Genomic DNA, 22,472 nt, shown 5'->3' on the forward strand with positions numbered 1-22,472 from the left:
TGGAAAGAAAAGTGAAGTCAAATAAGAAAAATACAGAAAACAGATTGTCAGATCTCTCACTTTTGGTGCGAGCGTTCACTGGTTTGCTTCCAAGTTGGAACCCTCCCCCCCAAAAAAAAATTCTGCTTATCCAACATCGGGAAGACAATTGCGAAGCTTCTTGAAAAGTGGTAGTACTTGGTTACGATCTCGAAAGCTAGAAAGGAACGGTGACTGGATTGGAAGCAATGGAAAAGCAGCTCAGGGCCCTGTTTTGCCATGGAGTGTATTTTTGTTCAGCAAGCTATGGGAAGGAACTAGAAAATACTTAAAATATGCATTTATATGCAAAATTGACCAAACCTAACAAATAAGTGCGAAGCATTATTGTAGTTCGTGCATGGCCAAGAACAATGATAAAAATTACAACAAAGTAGACCGGTAATCGAACCCGAGATACCATAATATATGCTGTGGTTTCGCTTAGTTACTGGAATCACTGCGATGGTAAATTTATCAGAGGCCACGGAATCCTCCTCCTTCCTCTTTATCTTCTATCACCCCTCTCCACCTCTCAGCCCTATACCCAGCCCCACATACTGGATCAGGCTAACTAAAACAAGTCTGCGTAAGTAGTGACGCAAGACGGCTCCACCAATGAACACGTGAGAGGGAACAGGATTGCGTGGAGGGGAAGCGCCTGCAGTTACCAGCCATCGTCAGCAGCGTGTACTGCTTCGCTCTGCCCACTCGATTTCCTCCCCTTCTCTGACGCTATGCGCGGTCTTGCTCCAGAGAAATCTTGGACAGTATATAGTTAAACAAAGCATACAAATAAGGAACATTTTTGCGTATATCAAGTATAATATTGAACCCGGACAATTGATAGAATCAAGAGAAAACATGAAGTAAATGAACATCGAAAGTCAGAAAGGGTGAATCAGAATATATTAAAAATTCATGCAATAAATTTAGAAGACTTGACTGTAAAGAGAAGCTGAATAGAAAGAAGCATTGAAGACTTCATCAAGATCAGAAAAGACTGAAAGAAACACCAGAGCACTGTTACCGCTCGATGAAAATCGAACGTTCCAGGCGATTGTGTCAATCAGATCAATTTATCGTCCGCGTTCCGGTTCTCGCGCGTAAAATATTACCACAAGGAACGGGATGACAGCCGAGAAGATAATCTAGGAATTCCCACCGTTGCTGAGTCGGGATTTGAGACAGGAAGAAGAAAGGCTTCCCACGACAGAAAGAGAAGTGTCACACCAAATAATTGTAGTGAAAAAGGAGACGGGGTGGATATCGTTCCCATGCCGACACGCGACGCAATCGGTCGGGATTCTTTGTAAGGTTTCTTGGGGGGAAAACATGGAAGAAACGGCAGAGCACGAAGGAGAAAATTCAAATTGACAAATGGGGTGGGAGGAAGAGCATGCGATGCTTACCCATGAACCCTTGCGTCTCTATTCTTCCTTAGAACTACGCCGCTTTTTACCTTTGGAATCCAGTGTATAAATGAACTCTCTCCCAGTGTTGCAATCCTGTAGCTGAAGTTAACTCTGGTACGCTTGCTATAACATTGAAATATATCCGTATTGTCGTTGACTGAGTGTTTGATTTGCTTTATTTTACTTTGCTTTTTGTGCCACTTTTGGCTAATTTGCGAAGATGGGGATGAGTAATGATATGATGAATGGACACTCGCAAACATCCATGCCCCGGCCAGGATTTGAACCCGGGACCTCTGGCGTCGTAGCGCGATGTGCTAACCAGTCCAATTTGATTACCACAGTTCAAAAAAATGATCATCTTTGACACTGACGTACGCAGAGGGTGGGCTGAAGAGGCTACAGTCCCGGTCTAAAATTTTGAAAAACCAACATTTTAAAATTTCCGGGAAAAAACAATGGAAAATGCAAATCCGCCATAAAATGACACCCAACTGACATTTTTCAGAAAGAAAAGTTTCTACTCCACGCATTTACTTCGTTAACGTCGAAGAACTGAAGAATGCCGCCTCCACGAACGTGGGTGGGGATAAATAGCGGGCGAGTTGTTTTCGTCCAATCACACTCAACCTTCAGCCAATGGGCGCAGCTGTCATTCTGCTCGTCTACTCCACGTGGAGTCTGTCACATGACTGCGGATACGCTGTTGCCGTACTTTGCAACTTCAATGTGGAGACCGTGGGAAGGTGCTTCTGCGCGGAGGGACAAGGTGGCGTGGAGAGTAAATGTGTGGCAACACTGGGTTGAATGTGATTGTTGCAGCTGTTGGGCGCGCTCCGTGGACTTCAAAGCCAGCCGGTCGTTAACGTAGCTAGCGCGTCGACTTTACGAAATACTGTGCATTCCGAACCTTACAAAGGAGCTATGCCCTATCTACCTTTACATTTCCAGCCCCTCCCGAAAAAAAATCTACGTACGCCAGTGGGTTTTGACATATTATATCTCACAAAAATAAACGAACAAGTTAAAATTACAATTTGAGCACCTTGACAAAAACCGACCTTTCTTCACTTTTCTCTTGCTTCGAGACACGCAGGCCTCTTTCACCGACTTTGCTGTTTCTCAGCGGCGGCTTGTCACCATATCAACTTATGCGAGACGCTTTCAACAATCTACACGTTGGCCTCCGCATGAGTGTTTTTACTAGCTCGTAAACAGTATATTGTTTGAACTGAGTTAGGATAGAGGGATGCGTGCCCCGTAAGTACATACACGTATTTTGTTAAGAGGATTTAGAAACAAAAAAAGAGGGAAATATGAATGAAAACTGGAGATTTTGTTTGATATTGCGAAGCCTTTAGATCAGTGGTTCTCAACCTTTCTCAGTCCGGGACCCACCTTCAATGATATTACACTTCATGGGACCCATGAGCATGGGTGCCGGCAGAATTACTTTTAGGGGTGTGCACCCAGTTGATAATCATATTTTTACTTTAAGAGCCCTGTTTTACGCTTGCTAAACAAATGACATAGGCCTACTTCATTATAGAAAAGTAATATGTAATTTACTCTAAGAAGCCGCGGTAGCTTAGTCGTTATGGCATCTGACTACCATGCGAGAAACCCGGGTTCGATCCCCAGCTGGAGAGGACCGGGATTATTTCCACCTGTTCACGCGGCGGCTCTGGCGTCCACCCAGCGTAGTATAAAGTGGGGTACCTGGAGGAAATTCAGGGAGGGTAAAGACGGTAAGGGGCGTGGTGCTGATCACATCACCCCCATCTTCAGCCCTGATCAAGAAAGTGTGCAGCTCTAACCAAACCCCCTATACGCCTTCATGGCGTGGTGCATAGCACAGGGAAGCACTTTACCTTCTTTTTACTTTTCTCTAACATCTAATTAAACACACATGCTGAAATTGAAAACAAGAACATTTCATGCTGCTAGCTTTCTAATCCAAGCAGTCTCGATAGCCATGTGAAATGATGACTGTTGACACCTCTCGACAACCGCGCACACACACACACAGGCAGTCAGAAATATCAATATAGAATGTTGAGATTTTAAATCAAACTTTTTAAAAATACAAAAAGCAAATTACACAGTAAGCTTGTTTTTTAACATTACAAATAATCAGACAGCGTATCCTTTGATATGAATAGGAAGCAAAGTATAGAAATTTTTATTCGGGTGAAAATTTCATGCCACACACATGAACACACGGGGAGGTATTGCGAATGTATGGAACCCTGCTCCCTAAAGTTTGTCGACGTCATGGACCACAACTGTGAAAGCCAAGCGAGCAAAGTCCAAGAATCGTTAACTCCTGTACACGATGTGGCAACGTTCTTCTTGCGTTGTTGCCTCTGACCTTACCAACAACGTTTTTGTATTGAACACACACATTGAAAATACCACAAAACAGAGAACATCGACGAAGTTCCAGAACAAATCAATTTTTAGCAACGACGTGGCAACAGTGCAAATTCTAACCTTATTTCATGTGACAGAGTGTAGAAAGTGGGACCAAAACTTTAAAAAAAAGCATGTTTCTACGTACACAGAAAACTCTACTGCCACCTCAGGACCTTGTCCTTCTATCTAATGACTTTTCTCAGAGGGTGTGTACGAATCCCACGACTTGGTGATATTTCACATGGGTTGGCAACTCTTCTCGCATCGAAACCCAGGTTTTTATCTTGGCAGGATACAAACTGCTGCCCTGGGTCTCGCTCGGATCGTTTTCCTGAAACTCACGAATCTGTGCGGCGCCGTCTGTCACTGCGAGGTTGGGGGAGATAAAAAGAGAGATGTACTGGATTTTGGTCCGACGGAAGTGACGTGTGAATTGGCCCTTGATCCCCGAACCGTGCTGGGGTTTTAAAAAGGTGGAGAAAGTTACGGAGGGGGAAAAAATCCATCATTCTGGACGTTATAAATTGGCTTTAAATTGAGAAAACCTATTCTGACCTTAATGAAAGTAACAGGGTGTAGTTGCGAAACGGTTGGCTTACGTTCTTCGTGGTGGGTGTTTCCAACAGGCTAGTTCTCCCCCTCTCCCTCCCCGTGCCTGCGTGGAGGAAAGATGTGGGTGGAAACTCCTGATTCCTGCTCAAGAAAATTTTCCATTTGTTTGAATGAATCAATAACGTTTAGTCATTAGCTAAAGGTAAGAAGGGGCCTACTGTAAAAAGTTGATTGAAAAATAACGGTCTAAGACCGTAAATTTCCGATGACATCCAACTACCGTAAACAATGACAATACAGTTTTTAAAGTATTAACAACATTCATTACATAGTTAACGTAATTGATGTAAATTTACTGATTCATTTTTTTAAATATATATTTATGGTCCACTCAACTACAATTTATGATCATTATAGCATGATAAAATATTCAGATTTAAATAAAAAACGGTTGCGTGCCGTTTTTGTAATTTATCAGGAATGTACTTAAATTTTAACGGTACAATATTGTAAAATTTATCTGTTTTACTGTTAACATTTATAGATCAGTTCACTGAAATGGTGTTTCATGCCAAAGTGAGCCTAAAAAAAACGTCCATTTTAAAGTACATATATTTACATATTTTACGCTAAAGCACATATATTTATACATTTTCTGGTACTTTAATTTCCTTGAAATTTCTGTACGTTTAACTATGCAGCATTACTTCATGCAAAGCGGAAGATCATTTAGTCAACATAGTTCTGTTACAGCGTAAGAGGAAATTTAAAAGCGTTAGTTTATATCCACTTCCCACAACTTTCCGTGCAAAACCTGAACCTTTTTATTAGACGAAATAAAACAGAAATCTTCATTAGCAGTTAAATTCACTACAAAATTAGCAAAAACTCTTCTTTCTCGTGAAACTAAAGTTTACTCTGTCCCGAAAAGAGCGCTCTGCGCAAGTAGTTACTCGAGAGGGCACGACCAATGAACGCGTGAGAGGGGGAAATGCGGCTGCAGTTATCAGCCGTTTGTTCCACCCATTCGCTTTCTCCCCTTCTCTGCCGTTATCCGCGGCCTTGCCCCACTTATCCTAAAGACAGAGTGTAGTTTCAAAACTATCCTAAAAGTTCCAAGTCTCATGTAGACAATGTGTATCATAACAATTTTACATTATGTGTTACGTGTCCATAGGAACGACAAACGGAAAATGTTTGACTTTGACAATGACAGATGGCAGCACCAGTGACAAAGGATAAAACTAATTTTAACAAAGTAGAAAGGTGTAAAGAATGATTAAAATAAAAATTGAAAGTTAGATAATTACAATTGAGTTATTGAATCAAGTCGAATGTGCAACAATGAAGTATAAAAAAGGAGGGAAATGTGAAAGATAGTTGACAAGTACACTTACGATATGTATAAAAAATCAAAGTAGATTTTGTATTATTTATTGCCCAACAAATATGCCTGTAATTAGTTGGACCACCTCGGCTTCGGAGAAATTTTAAAAGTCCCATTCGGTGATCGATCAGCATAATAACGAGGGCTGGGTCATAAGTCATGTCAACTAAACTTTTCTTAACGTTAAACATACCACAATATGATCATATATTACGGAGAACGTGGCACTAGATGGTAGTGTAATGAACGTTTATCGAAGAGCGGGGAATGGTAATTCATTGTTGAGTCAACCTCCGTGCCACGGCGTGAAGAGCGTTCCAAAGTAGCTGTTCGGGGGAGAAATTCCAGAGAATACCACAGGCAGCTGGAGGAAACTGTGGGGAACAGTGTCCTAATGTAGTATGCGCCTCTTTTGTTCCTGTAAAGCTCGAATGCTTTCTGACTTGTAAACACATGTAGCACGATGTCATCTTTAAGGATGTTTTGCTCAGTTCTCTATCCTACAGCTAGTACACGTGATCTGCATTCTTCATATTATCCAGAGTACAATACTTACTCCCTTCCATTTGTATATTTCAGATTTTCGTGCCGGTCCCGCGTTCGTGGTATTAATAAAAACATGTTTTCAAGTACAAGTATAACTTGTGGTGCTTTGCATTGTATGTTGAATATAAGGTGCATTGACTCGTATGTGTCAATCCTTCCAATTACGAAAGCATAAAACATCACTTTATTTCCACAGAACAGTATTCTTGCATGCAGCATGCATGTGTAGTGAATCTGCAGACTTAAGCTCGCTCTAACAGTCAAGCGATGTGGAATTTTATTCCATTCTCCCCGTGGAGCAAGGAAAAAAAAGGGGGCCAAGATCGATTAATTTGGAAACTTTTCATCTCGGTCCCGTTAGCATCACTGTCGCGAGGCTGTACAGGGAAAAATCTCTCAGGAAAAGGAAGAAAAAGAGCGCCTTGATTCTGTGGAGAACGAAGGGTGAAGAGAAGTCAATTCTCTGAAAGACTCCGTGATTGCCTCCCGCGGTCGCAATTCTTTTCATCAGCCTCCCTTCCTCCTCCCCCTTTCCTCCCATCTTTCACTACCTCCCGGATGAGCAGCAATTGAGTATTTCCCGCCTCCCTTCCGTCGCTTGCTTTCACCGTCGGAATTTTATTATCCCACCCCACCTACTCGTCCGTCTCTGCTAATGGCTTTGCTGATCATTTTTTCCCTCTTCAGGCAATATTTGTCAAGTTAGCACACAATGATCAGATAATTTATGTTGCGAGAATTAGAATTGGTACAGCCTTTTAGGTAATGGGAAGGTAAATTGTCTGTTAGAAATATCGTCCAATCAGAGATGTGCACGTTTTCATAAATAATGCGTAACGATTCATAATGACAATGCTCCTGCCTGCTTTCACGATGGCTTAATGGTTATCGTAGCGCGGAAAGGTTCTTTACTCTGTCTCTGTATTCTGTGGAGCAAGGCCGCTCATAACGGAAGAGAAGGAGAGAAAGCGAGTTGGCGGAGCAGAGCAGTGGTAGCTGCATCAAACGGCTGGTAGCTGTACTAGTTTCACCTCTAACGAGTTCGTCAAGGCCTCTTGCATCACCACATGCGCAGAGATGTTTTTTCGTTCGCTCGCTCCAGAGTATAGGTTCGTTTTAGTTTGTTTTACGTCGCTTTTCTGCCAGTTTTGACTAATTGCGACGATGGAGAAAATGATACGATGAGATAGATGAAGGGACAATCACAAACATGGTCGACCCAACACGAGCCCAACAGAGAATTATACTGGTCGTGCGTCCAGACGCCAGAACCTCGTTAGTCTGCAAAATGCAGTCCAGGGTGCACTTCGTGGAAGTGAGGTTCATATTTGCGTGTATTTTTAAAGGATTACCTCTTACATCCCCCCTTTTTGTCTAGACTTCACTTTTTGTAAGATAGGCTAATCAGGGCTGTGCCTACAGTTTCAAGTGGGATCCGAACCACTGTGTGCAATGTGCCTCCACAGAGGATCAAACCAGAGATCCCTTGATTACAAGGCGACAGACAAATTTACCACTACGTCTTTCCAGAGACACCTGGGTTCATATATAGAACAAGGCATCTACTTAATTCATCCACATCGTTGCGATTAATCTAGATAAGTAGGAAGGCGGCGAAAAGTGGCCACATATATTTAAAAAAAAAAAACAGAGTCCGTCGTATTAAGCCGTCTGGCAAGACCACGCTACAATTATCAACACTGCATGTCTGGGATAATCTGTACAAAACTTCGTGTCCTTTCGCCATTCGTACTCATTCGTCTCTGATCGGATCAAAATTGACGCTAACATTTCTGTTCGGGTAATAAGCTTTAATATTGACGGTATAACCTTCAAATTCTTTACTTGATTTTTAAAATAAGCTAGTTAAAATTTAGTCTCATATGACTGATGTCGACTGTGAATGTAATTAGTAAATTACTGACGACAGTTCCACAACTCGAATCAAGCAAAGAGCATTCTCCCATTTTATTCTTATTATTGTAGTGAACGTTACAACGGTTGAACGTTGCAGGCCTTTTTTAAATATTGTTGAGGGATTAATTGTTTAAAAAAATGTCAAGGCTGCAAATCCCACTCTTCGGAAGCACTTTGCATGATATTAAATTTTAAGTATAAAGAGAAGTTGACACATTTTTACCAGAACTCTTGTCGGCTAAACCTAGTGAGGTCTGATCTGCAGCTTTCACGTCGCTCTGTGATGCTCCATGTCGGCTTTAATTACTTCCTTTAATGAGAAAGAGCGGCGAAGGGGAAGGGGGTGCTTTTTTTTTTTAATCAGCTCCACTTGCTATTACAGCACGCAGTTCCACTTCACTCCCGAAAGATATACAACCCGAATGACAAACGGCAACAAAGGGCCTTTTGTTGGAGGCTGAATGCAACAATTGTGTCACTTTTAAAACGTTTTTTGCTTTTGTTTTTCCGCTGCAACCGAATGAGTCAGCCGTTTATACAATCAAATGTATTGCTTACGAGCTTGTTAATTGCGCTTGTTTGTGATTATTTTGAAAGCCACTACACGCGTTAATAAACTACGGTGGTTGGTGTGCAAATAGAAGTGGGAGGGAAAATTTCGCTTTTGCACGTACAATTTAATTTCAGTGCATTTGGAGCACTTTATTGGCTATACTGCTCAAGCGACCTTTGTGTTTACCGTTTCGGCGTAAAAAAAATATGTATACTCGTAATACTTAATTCGTGATTTGAAATGGCACTGTGCATTTTTCACTTAGAAGTTCCTGTTCTGTGAAATAATATAAACTTTCTGACATTATAAATTACCATAGCTGCTTTCCTGCAAAAAACGCGAAGTAAAATAAACTAAATCAATCAATCTTTATTTCGTCCGTATTAATGATTTTCACTTTATTTTTGGATATTGGAGTTTATATTTTTAAATAACTGTAAATTATTTCCGGTTATTTAAATTTATTTTCTTCAATTTCTTTGCGAAAAATATGTTTTTTGTTACTTTATTGTTCAAGGTTGTGCGTTAAGGGAAACCCTGTTTCTCTTATCGCACAACACGAGGACAATCTTGCGTTGTGACGTCACTTGAGGAATGCCTACTTTGTTAGGTTAGGTCTGTTTGGTTTGGTTCTCTTAGCATAAATACGCTGCAAATGTTAGCCTTACATCTGCACGTAAATTAAGCGCATTATGCTTCATTTATAATGGAGGTTCCTCAAACTTAATGCTAAGTTTTTTTTCACTTCCAATTGTATCCTTGCCATAAATCCTACATTTCTGGAATAATTGATTCATACCCTTTCCAATTATGTATTATACATATTTCTATTAGGAAAGGTCGGTTCGACATCCTTGCCTCTTTTATTAGTTTTACGACGCACGTGAATTAAGTAATCAGTGAACATCTCCCACCCACCCCAATCTATCATCAAAGCGAGAACCCACCAAAAGATTTCTCGTTGATCGTAACCGTTGAGTATATACTGGACTCAACATCTCGTCACCGCAATTACAGGATTTTACAACCCTCGTGTGCTCCTTTCCAAATATCATCTGATCGTTCTTCATTCGTATTCCCTGAAGTGGGCGTTACTTCATTTGATTTCAATAGAAGCAGACAACAGCAGTTCTGTTGCCGCTTTTTTCCGCGTCTCTGTGGACGTTAAGCTTTACTCGCAAACTTTGGGCCCCGGCTACGGGACGCTTGCTGGCTCGAGTCTCCTGGGGAAAGCTTCATAAGTTTTCTCCTGGGATTTCGACTCGTGTATGAAACCGTTGGCCACCCACCATCGTGAGAAAATTGGTAAGCTACGAATGAGCAGCGTATACCGGTCATAGAAAACCTACAACGACGACTGCTTGTTCGTCGTTCTGACCACACTTCACCCCGTAACTGGTTGAATAATCTCGCATCTCGGTAAGTGGGAGTGAAGCCGTAAGTTGGTAGATAGGCCCTAGCCCTCACGGGCTGTTATGTGTTTATCGTTACGTGGAAACTCTTTCTATGGTGTACGTTCTAAAAAAAAGAAAAAAAAGAAAAGGATCCAGATTCCTTGCTTTACCCTCCGAAACCACAGTGACCATCGAACTAACACACAATAGTAAACACTGCCTTACAGAACGCAACGGTACACCGTACCGGCAAATTTGTGATGCGAGAATAAAAACAAATAATATACCACTGCAATAGTTCTCAATAGCTCCTGTGATTTACTTCGCCTCAGTAATGCTTGTCTTTACAGAAAATAACTTTTGGACTGTAACGGAACCTTTCTTCCAGGGGAGAAAAAGCACTGTGTACATTTTACCATTTAAATTTAAATCTCCTTTGCCCCGGGGTCTGCAGACAACCTCGAAATGGGAGACAGTGCGTGCGGATGGGAGGGCTTGATTACAAGACCACCCATGATATTTTTTAGGACGGCGATTCAAATGCTGGGGAAAAACACGAAATGCTATTATGAGCAGGAAAGTGGAGCGAAATAATTAGATTGGCCAATTTCCTTCAGGAAAATGAAGGCTGAAGGGCAAGCTTGGGCCCCCTTTAAACCTACTTCCTTGCTCTCATGCAATTGGCAGCCTATCCACGAGCATCAGAAGCGGAGTGAAGGGGAATGCACTCCGAAATATATTTCTTGTATATGCATCATGTGCGTTTCTCATCATTTCAACAACCTGTTCTATAGCCGAGCACGTTAAGTGGTCGAAGGTGCAGAAGTTCCCCGGGTTCTAATCCCGGCCTGGGCAGGGGGTGTTGTTTGAAAGTGTCCATCAATTTATTCCCTGCATCCATCTCATAATAGCAGTCATCCTCATCGTCGCGAATAGCCATACGTGACAGAAAAGCGATGCTAAATAACAAAAATACAGTTAAATTCAAAGGTAACGATAATACGGTGACGAACACTCCATATACCCAGGGAGGGGGCGCGCTATCCCTGTCTAAGGATAGGTGGTTAGCTGGTGAGCCCAGCACGTAACGCACTCGCCCCGGGGTGCCTATTCCCGCGAATAAGGCATTTTTTAAACTTTTATATGTATTTACTTACGGAATATTAGAGTGAGGATGGGTCAAGCTTTATCCTGGTGACCTTCCACCAAGATATGGTCTTTTGTAGGCCATTGTTGCAAACATGGCGATTGGTAATGCTGTTGCACAAGTCCTTCGAAGGAGCAAGCAAAAACAAGAATGAGCTATTTAAACTCTTAGAGGGCAAATTCTTTCCCTCTTGCCACCTATAGCACCCGTCTCATGCGTCTTGGTTGCCTCCTCTCCCTTCGCTGTGAACGTGGAAACGCGTTCAAATTCCCCTCGCAAGGAGAACTGCGAACTCTGGCTGGCAAAAAACGAGACAGGTGATCTCTCCAGCGCTCCTCTTATCGGGTGGAAGTACTCACGACACGTGACGGCTGCCAAGGTCTTCCAGCAGACGAGTGGCGGGAGCGGTACCAGGATAAATTTTTCAGTGTTATAGCTTCCGATACCTCTCTCTAATAACCCATGTTTCGCCACTTCATACATGTGATCAAAACTAGTCAAGGGACCTCAAAGGAAAACGTTTACTTCTCTTGGTCTTTTTTATTATTTTTCTGTCTTTACTTTTATCAATATTATATGTTACCTACAACTTCACATTGTATTTTCTGTTTACCATGAAATGTAGTTACTATTAGTATTATATGTAACTTTCTTTGTCTTCATGTTATAGTCATATTTTACTAATTTTGTAATTTTTAGGACTCGGCCGATGTGCAGGTATCGGGAAGTATCGTTTGGATTTTGTTTATCGATACCAGGCGATACTTTTTCGGCGTTTTAATCTTTCGCGAGATCCGCAAAAATTCTGCGCGACTCTTAAATTAAACTGAGTTTAAGTATGTTATGGAAAGTTCAATTTTTCATTGATTTTGTATCAATATTACGTGAAAGAACTGTATTGTGGGATTACATAATGGGTATTTACATTTTGATGTATTTTTTAATACAGCGTGTCCATCTTAGAGCTACCAAAAATTATTGGGGATGAAGGTGCACAATACGTTGCCATTACACATCACAAAATGAGAGACACTAGCTCCCAGTTGTATTCACGACGAAATTCACGTTGCACTGGGGTCACAGACTTCAATTCGACCAATGATAACACACAGAGGACCTTCTGTTATGGAGGCCACTCAGTCATGTTTGTTTACTGTGTCCATGCGCATGCGCGCGACACCGTTTCGTGCTTTTCGTAAATGGCAACAGATGGCAGTACCGTACATACACAGGTTTTGACTGTGGCAGGTATTCGTAAACTGTAGTGCATGTTTATCTAATTATAGCTATAAGCCGGACACGCTGTATATAAAAACAAAACTCTCGTAAATACAGATACTTATAATTGAAGTGGAATTAATATTCACTCACCAATATTAACCAATATTTTGAACAACTTTTGTTATAATTTTCAAGTATCGGTATCGGTGGGAATCGGTACGAATATCGGTATCGGTTCAGGCCTAGTAATGTTTATGTATTATTATTTCTTATGTATTGTATATAGACAAGGGTTGGTCGGTAGGAACGGCCCAAGAGGCCGAAACACGCCTGCTTTAATAAAGACGATTATTATTATTATTATTATTATTATTACTACTATTATTTTGCCCCACCCCTCAAAAGAATTAAGCGGGTACAATAATGGTTCACCTGATGAAACGCATTTGTTTCAAGCAATTATTTTCGGAGTCTTCAATGAGAATAAGATTCAACTGTTTATGGAACATTCGTTCAGGGGATTGATTGATTGATTTGCTTTATTTTACTTCGCTTTTTCTGCCACTTTTGGCCAATTTGCGAAGATGGGGATGAGTGATGATATGATGAAATTGATGAATGGACACTCACAAACATCCATGCCCAAGTCAGGATTCGAACCCTGGACCTCTGGCATCGTAGCGCGATGTGCTAACCACTCCGCCACGGAGGCCGGCTCGTGCGTATGATCTCCAACTGCCATATCGCTATCTTGAACAAGCAGTCGTATCCCATGGCAACGGGGAAGCCCCAGCCCATGCAGACGGCGGGAAGCGATTAGCAGTCCGCAACACCTGCTTCCCCTCCCACCGCCATTTGCATACAGTGCCGGCGCGTGTATCCGAAACAAGCATAACCCATGAAGTTGTTTTTTTCTCTCTGCTACCGCATTAACTTCCCCACAATGGGAAACATCATTCCCAGGCTTTAACACCGCTCGCCGAACAAATGGCGGTGACCGCTCTTTTATCTTCGGCCGACAAATTCACATCACACGGCGACCACGTGCCCGCTTGTTATTATCTCCAGGTGGCGTGTTGGTAGAATGTGCTCGAAAATTTCCCATTGCAAGAGTCAGAAATTCTCTATCCTGGATGAAGTATTCCCTCTTTTTAGGCAGTCATTGTTTTGCTATTTTTTATTTGGACACTATGGCTTCTACCAACAATAAAAATATTTTATATTTCAAGTGCTTTGCACAGTACAAATCAAATACAGTTCGAAGTCCAATGAAAAAAAAATATTTTCATTTCCCAGGGGGAGCGTGGCCCTCGGTTGCTCCCTTTCGGACTTCCATGAATATTTAACTTAAATGAACATTTGTTAACAACGAAACTTGCTTCATAAATAAATTTGCATATTGCAATTTAATGGGTCCTCCCTGATTTCTTCAGTGATAACGCTGTCACCTTGTAATCAGGAGGTCCAGAGTTCAGTCCTTCGTGATGTACACAGTACTTAGGATTCAACTTCATACTGTAGTTTCAGTCCGCATTATTAGCCTATCTGAACACATAGCGGAATTTAAAAAAAAATTGAAAATATAAGGGAAATACTTTATGAAGTGGGGAATACCCGCAGCCAGTTGTGAAAACAGACTAACTCCATTCGCCAAATTACGTGTGAATTTCTGGAATAAAACAGAATAATAGGAATATCACCAATTGCACATTTTTCTACGATTACTCCAAAATTTCCCGTTCCCTTGGAAAGAAAATCTCTCCTAGGAATATCAGTGTTAAACGACACATCCACCGACATGCGCTTGTGTGTGGACCTTTTTTCCTTCACCTACCGCTTTTTACGCGGGGAAGATTTGCATATCAGCACTATCTATCGGCAAGTTTATCATCTCGGGGCGGAAACGAGAAGCAGAAGAGGGTCGTTCGTGTAAATTACGTCCTCAGGAGTGCAGAATAATCGTTTGTTCAAGTTAAGCCAACATCGCATCGCCCTTTGAAGAGAAGCATAAAGTGCGTAGTTAGACGAGGTCGAGCTTTGGCCACGTGGGTCGTTCACACTGTAATGGGAGAATAGACACGGGGTTATTCCAACTCTCAAGCGCTCTGGCGTTACACCTAGATGGGGCGATGAAAAAGATATGCTTCGACGTCATGTATTCGGTAGTTAATTTAGTTGCAGCAAGCACAAACAGTACAGTTATTGCAGGAAAAACTTTTAAAGCATTTTGTACGTAAAATGATATCCCCATCGCAGAGAACCGCGGTGGTCTAGTGGGTAGGGTGTCTGTCACGTGGGAGACCCGGAGTGGGTGATCCAAGGTCGGAATTTTTCCGGCCTTGTCCCCGCATAGAGCGCTTCTTGTGCTCACGCAGCCTCAAATCAATGGGAACCTGGGGGAGTAAAAGCTGCCGGCACGTGATGCTGATCACACCTCCAAAATGGCCGAGGTAGAGAATATGTGAAGCCCAACCCATACATCCCCTAAATGTGCCTTCATGGCACGGTGCAATATAAACTGAAAAAGTTACCTCTTTCCCTCTGGAAGCCTTGTATCCTCCCAGGTATGAAACCTTTTTTGGAAGGAGGGCGTGAATTCACCTGTGCTGGGTCCTACTTCATGCGGTAGGCCTTTGGGGGCCGCATTTTCACTGGTTTCCTTCTCCTGTTCGGAGCTTAAGGATGAACTCCATTAGAGTACTGCTGCAGGAAGCAGTTTTTCATCGTTATCATCTACACTACAAAGGTAGTGTCACCACTTTTCGAGGTTGAGTCATCTAGACTTCACACGAACAGTTTATCTACATCAGACATCAGCGCCACTACTGTTCGGATTGCCCAATTACATGAAGACTTGGACTACCCTTATTTAGAACTCCTCGGGGAACTTAGTTAAGACCTGGAACAAGATAACTAACAGTCCACCACAATCCAGTGATCCGTAGAACTGGACAAGGTAAAGAACCCAGTTGAGTGAACTGACTACCGAAATGACTTTTCAGATGCCAGAGTCAAACAGTGCCACCCTGAGCGAACGATCTGACGAGAGATCCACTGCCAAGTTAGTCAATGTTCCCTTGCGTTAATACTCGGATTGACGACAACTTAACAGTCTTTAAATTGTACAGTTCTTTCAAGATCGTTACGACTTCTTGAATCACATACAGATTACCATAGCCTTTGACAGACTACGTTTATATTCTGGGCAGGGCGGCACCTCAGCATCACACACTATTACCTAATATGATTATGTTTACAATTTTCCTTTCTTGATGTCTTTTAGGAGTAATTCAGTTTGTAATTCTATCAAGTTGGGTAGATGGAAGCTGATGTTTTTCTGAAGCTCTTACTTCATATAGAAATTGTTATTATTTCGTAAATTTCGGAGAACGCCAATGTTTAGTTTTAGATCATGCGGGCATAGCAGTACCAAAAACCCAATAATTTTGTTTCAAATAATACAGGGGAAAATGTTGCAATTTTATTGCACTATAAATTGCACGATATAGAAGTTTTGTTGCACTCGTTTGTTCGCCATACTTGAAGTATGTCCTCTTAAACGATGTTCCTGTATTCATAATCAAGGGGTCTCTGGTTCGATACCCGATGGAAGCACATAGTGGTTCGCATCCCACTTTAAACTGTACGTGCAGTCCCGTTTAGCCTTACTGTGCATAAAGTGGACTTAAAACACCAACTCAATCGTGTATTCATAATACACATGGACAGACGAACCTATGTACGTGCGTGTGTGTGGGTAATGCTGTTTGTCAACTGGAAGAAAGGAAGAAAAGGAGAAATGAATGACACACCCAGAGAGAGAGAGAGAGAGAGAGAGAGAGAGAGAGAGAGAGAGAGAGAGAGAGAGAGAGAGAAATACAAAATAGCAAAGAAACCAAGAAGAAAGGAGAGCCAGGGATAAAGGAAAAGGAGACAAAACGAGAAAAAGAAGGAAAGTTGAAAAAGAGCAAAGGAGAATAAGAGATAGATTTGATTTGATTTGATTTGAATTTAAAATTCTGGGAGCGTCAGCACTTAGGCTATTTTGCTCCCGTCACATTATACGGGGGCCAGTCCCTTACCATTACAAATAACAACTCTAACGTTGCATAACTAAAAAATTTAAAATGTTCTGACTTCTGTTAAAAGCTGAGGCTGTAAAGGGGCACTCAGCACACATAAGGACAGAAGAACAGGACAATACAAACAAAATTATACTGGCCATGGAGCCAGTCGCCAGAGCCTCGTTAGTCTTCAGTCCAGGGTGCACTAACGTGGAAGTGAGGTTGACATTTGAGTGTACTACGTGGAAGATCACCCCTTACACCCCAATAAGAGATAGAGAAAGATAAGTAAAGATAGTCAGAGAGAGAGAAGAGAATGTTGAGTATCCGTGACAACCGAATCAGAATCGTCTCCGACATTTCTGGTTGTATATGTTCTAGTACCTACAGCTAGAGGGATGTCGTGATCAACATAAGTTCCAGCTTTGCGACATATCAGATAGCCGTAAGTGGTCTCTTCTGTCTGTGTCTAAACTTGAGTTGGATTGTTAACAGGAGACAGGGCTCCGAGGCGAAATGTGTACTTTTTAACCTTCTCTCATAATTTCCATAAGCTCTTTTGTAACTTAATACAGGGTGATTCAAAAAGGACTTTACAACTTTGAATGCATATAGAAATGTATTCAGATAACTTACAGAGTCGGTTGAGGTGCCATTGCAAAGCAAAGCACATCAAGTTTGTCATACAATATTCATGTTGGGTCGATGTGGCTACCATTTGTAATGCGGCATACATCCCACCTGAAGTCGATTTCATTCCAGACTTTCACCAGTAAGTCAGGCGTCACTTCTGCATCGGCGGCGTTAATTCGAAGTCTCAGCTAAAGAAGATCAGCACAGGTAAAGGTGGTACAAAAACCCGATCTTTAATGAAACACCACAAGTTGTTTCACAGCAGTTTCAGGAACGTCCTGGTGATTTTGCTTGTTGTACAGAACAACCAGTCTCAACGAAGGTTTGGTGCCAAGAGAATTGTAGGCATACTAGGAGGCGTCTTACGATACTCCGTGCGAAACATACGTCGTACTGCAGTTGCTGATTGCGTCTCGTGAAACCAAAACACACAGCGAGCACGTTGCGCACCAGTAAAAGTAGCCATTTTCAAGAACAATGGTGACAGCGCTCCTAGTGGATGAGTTCGGTGCTAATGGACTAAGTGAGTCAAAACGTGATGTGTTTTGCTTTGCAATGGCACCTCAACCGACTCTGTAAGTTATCTGAATACCTTTCTATACGCTTTCAAAGTTGTAAAGTCCTTTTTGAATCACCCTGTATATGAAGCAAGATCCTTTTTTTCTGCCAGAGGCACACTTCCGCCAAGAAACTTTCGCGATAGGAACTTTATGGTTGATAACGATATATCCGCGAGTTTCATCAAAGACCGCATCTCAACAATATTTAAGGACTGATTCTTGTTGGCAAGATGTATAAAAAGCAGGAACATCTAGATAATTGCAAGAACAAAGAGTTCATGAATTGTTAATGATATTTTACATAAAGACATCCTATGTGCCAATAATTACGTACGTACGGAGCAGAGACTTGGACAATGAGAGAGAGAGAGAGAGACAAAAGAAAGATGGGGCAGTGTTAATGAAATTTTTAAGGAGTATATTGGAGGAAGACAAGAAGGGATAGAATATGGAATGAGGAGATCCGACAGACAGTGGGGGTGGTGAAGCTTCAGTACAGGATAGATCAGGCACATATGAGATGGTTCGGACACATGAAGAGGATGGGTGCAGAAAGACTGCCAGTAAGAGCTTACAATGCACAAGGAGTGGGAGTAAGGCCAAAGGGGAGATCAAAATGTCGGTGGAAAGAGCAGATAGAGAGTGTTAGGAGAAGAAGACAAGATTGGAACACCGTGGGAAGAGAGGAGTGGTGGAAGACCAGGAAAAAATAGTGACTTGCATGCCGACCCAGCCAGAGGCAGGAAACGGCGAAGGATGATGATGATTTCATATGAAGAACCAACAAGTGTTAATGTGGGTTCTACAGGGTGTCCCAAAAGTCCCTTAACAGCCGTCCTAGAGACGTGTAATGCAGAGATTGACATGATTTGAGTATATAGTAATACTGTATGGGTAAGGGGAACATGATTGTTGTGGGTGACCATGGCGGCGGCCATCTTGGTATCCTCCATATTGGATGGAGGTCAAATTTTTTAAATGGGAAGGTATATGTGTGGCACATAATTTTAGGCTAGAATTGCACCAGAAACAAGAATATGAAGTCAGTTTTCAGATATCTTTAATCTGTGAAACGTTATTGTGCTACATGTGCTCAATGTGCTCGCCATGCTCCCGTAAACACATCCGTAAGTGAGTCTCCCATGAATGGCGAACATTCAAAAGAGTTTCGGGAGTGATAGCGGCACAGGCCTCAGTGATTCGTTGACGAAGGTGACCCATATCACGTATTGGAACTGCATAAACCATGGCCTTAAGATGGCCCCACAAGCAAAAATCAAGGGGAGTAAGGTCTCGGGATCTGGTTGGCCACTCCCTTGGTCCTCGTCTGCCAATCCACCTACCAGGAAATTGGACATCAAGGTACTGCCGAACAATGTTCCCATAATGAGGTGGTGCACCATCCTGTTGAAAAAAATCTGGGAAAGACCCATCCGGCATACACACTGAAGGTAAGACAAGATCGCGTAGCAACTGCAGGTAGGTCTCTGCATTCAATGTCCCCTCAATGAAAAATGGACCTATGATTTGAGTATTCCAAATTCCACACCACACCATAACTTTTGCTGGCCCAACCACGTTCCCCGGGTTTACCCAGTGCGGGTTCTCAGAGGACCAATACCGCATGTTTTGACGGTTGACCTCACCATTGGTATAAAAAAATGCCTATTCGCTATGCAGAATGTTTCGCCAGAAGTCAGGGTCACGTTCAAGTTTCACGACACACCACTCACAAAACTCCACTCTCCTATCAGGATCATCTTCACTGAGATGTTGTTGCATTTTCATCTTGTAGGGATGCCACTTGTGTTCTTGCATAATCCTGCTAATCGAACTCTTGCTAACACCACATTGGGCGGACAGTCGTCGAATACTTTTTTTTGGGTGACTTCACGAATGATGCCAGAACTGCCGTTGTTGTTTCTTCATCCGTGGCTGTTTTTGGTCTTCCCGATCGACGTCTATCGTGCACTGCACCCGTTTCTTTAAACCGCTTCATCACATTGGCCCCACTAGCATGCGACACTGGCGGCCTAAGCGGATGTCTTTGATTGAAGTCATTGGCAATGTCCCGTGAACTCCTTTCGGCGGAAATGAGGATGATCTCAATTCGTTCCTCATTGGATAACATCATGTTCTTTGTCACTTACACCTGCAACAAATGAGATATGATATCAGTTATCACAATTTCCATACTTTTATCATACGTCATCATTTATTCAACATTGCATCAATAACTTTTCACAAATTAAAGATATCTGAAAACTGACTTCATATTCTTGTTTCTGGTGCAATTCTAGCCTAAAATTATGTGCAACACATATACCTTCCCATTTAAAAAAATTGACCTCCATCCAATATAGCGGGTACCAAGATGGTCGCCGCCATAGTCACCCACAGCAATCATGTTCCCCCTACCCATACAGTATTACTATATACTCAAATCATGTCAATCTCTGCACTTCACGTCTCTAGGACGGCTGTTAAGGGACTTTTCACTCTATATAACAGTTAAATGTGTTTAAAACAGAATATGTGATGCATTATGCACAAATTCGTGAAAAATAATTTTAAAGAGCACAGTTACACAGTGGACGCCAAAAAAGTAAGGAAATGAAGACTCATGATGTACTTTTATTAATGATTATTGTTATAGTTATTGCGTAACGATCTGTAGAATCTTTGAAAATGTAAAGTACAAAGAACTCCAAACCCCACATATTTAGCCATCACCTTTCCAGACAGGAAATAGCTAGAAACATCTAAGGAATGTCCTGTCAGACATTGCCGAGCTTCCTTGACCGCCATCGTTGTAAACAGGTGTAAACAATTGCAATGAAGGAAGAGACTACGGGTAACTGAGTCGGCATTATTGAATAAATTCAATTTGAATAAATGACTCGGATGCCGGGGGTCAGTGGTCAGTCAGTCGGGAGAGCATTAGATGGGGAAAGGGAGAAGTACGATTGGAGGAAGAACGTGTTAATGCGAGACGCGAGTCAGATTCTTTGTACAGTCAGGACCATAACCATACTTCGCAGAACTTGAGCTGCAATACCTTTTCGTTAGCCATGCTGATCCAGTCTTAGGGGCTTAATACTCAAGTGTTGTGTTTTGCCATTCAAATGTGTGTGTAATTGTCACCTCTCGCACCTTACCATCAAGCTTACCATGAATAGCGAGTTGCTCCATAATCAAGGATGAATGATCAGTGAGCTACATCAACCAGTTCGATCCCACATACCGAAGAGTATGTTACGATTCTTATATGATTTCTTGTTTACATTTGGAACCAGAACTTGTTGGCATCTCCCAAAAAAAAAATAAAAAATATTGACATATATTTGTACGTCAGTATAATATAACTAATTGATATGATCTTCCTCATAACACGAATAAGCAGATATTATATTAAATGTGGTTTGTTGCCAGTACTTAATATCTTGTAACTGTAGGTAAAAAAATAAAAAAGGTATAGTGCTCCCCTGTGCATAGGGTCGTGTATGGGGGTGATGTGATCAGCATCACGCCCCTGACCACCTTTACCACCCAGTGTTCCCCCCAGGTACCCATGTTATTCGACGTTGGGTGGGCGCCAGGGCCGCTTCCAACGTTAGAAAAGTTCCCGGATTTGAACCAGCCGGGGATCGAACCCGGGACCTTGAACATGGTAGTCAGACGCGTTACCGACTGAGCCACTGCGGCCACGGTGTAATTGTAATTGTAGGACTTTGAAATATCGAAATATAATCTAGGGTGTGGTTTGATCTTTGAAAGCTAATATACTCCACCAATCTCGAATCGGAAAACATTACCTTAACGAATATATATTTATAATGCGATTTATTTATTATTATATGGAATACGGTGTTGTAAAAATTAAAATTTTAAGTATAATTATGTAACAAATTGTATTTTGTTCTCCATAGGTGTCGCTGATGTCTAGAATCGTCCCATCCCCGGACTGGTTCATTGGAATTGACAGTTTCGACCTCTGCGTCAACGGAAATTGGCTGGATAGTATTACAATTGAGGTACGGATATGTTCTAGAACTTTAAGATGGTGCCTTCAAGTGATAACATATTATAACGCTGAAACACGCTGTTAATTTTGTGAGAAGAAATTAATATCTCTCTGTGAGAAAATTGTTTTTATAGTTATAGTTTCCATTATATTTAAGTTTTATCAGCCTTAGTTTGTTGTTACATATTGCTTGAAATTGCATTGTTTTACATTTCTAACTAGATTCTTGAGATGTACCCTTATATATAAAGTGCAGCATGACACAAATTTATCAAAACTTCAAACTCTTGGTCTCACATCTCTGACACTCACAGAAGTACTCACACATTTTGTGCATTGTTTTAAGACATATTTTAAAAATTTAGGCTGGCAAGTTGATTTAACATGAAATTCCCGATTCTGCTGCAGAGGTATCGTAAAGTCGAATATCACAGATTTAACGTGACATTATATTTATATTCACGTATGGTAGTACCAGTTCAATTGAGTTGAGTTTATTGAGCAATTTTCAAACCGAAAATACCCCTGAGGGTCATTGGTGCATGTACATTACAAAAAAACAACATGTTGACATCGCACATAATATATATCTATACATCAATTTGGCAGAATCTTTTTATAACATA

At 41.6% G+C, this 22,472-nt stretch overlaps 1 protein-coding gene across 1 annotated transcript in view; it reads left to right on the forward strand.

Annotated features, from left to right (window-relative positions):
• The window catches only part of LOC145997302 (spondin-2-like), a 209,746-nt gene that overhangs the window by 155,000 nt on the left and 32,274 nt on the right, over window positions 1–22,472 (forward strand). Inside the window, exon 3 of the mRNA XM_083134206.1 lies at window positions 21,752–21,856. Within this exon, the coding sequence (XP_082990332.1) occupies window positions 21,752–21,856 (105 nt within the window). The remainder of the gene's footprint in view (window positions 1–21,751; window positions 21,857–22,472) is intronic.

Source organism: Lepisma saccharinum, chromosome 1 (assembly GCF_977018435.1).
Source record: "Lepisma saccharinum chromosome 1, izLepSacc3.1, whole genome shotgun sequence".
NCBI classification, from domain to species: Eukaryota; Metazoa; Arthropoda; class Insecta; order Zygentoma; family Lepismatidae; genus Lepisma; species Lepisma saccharinum.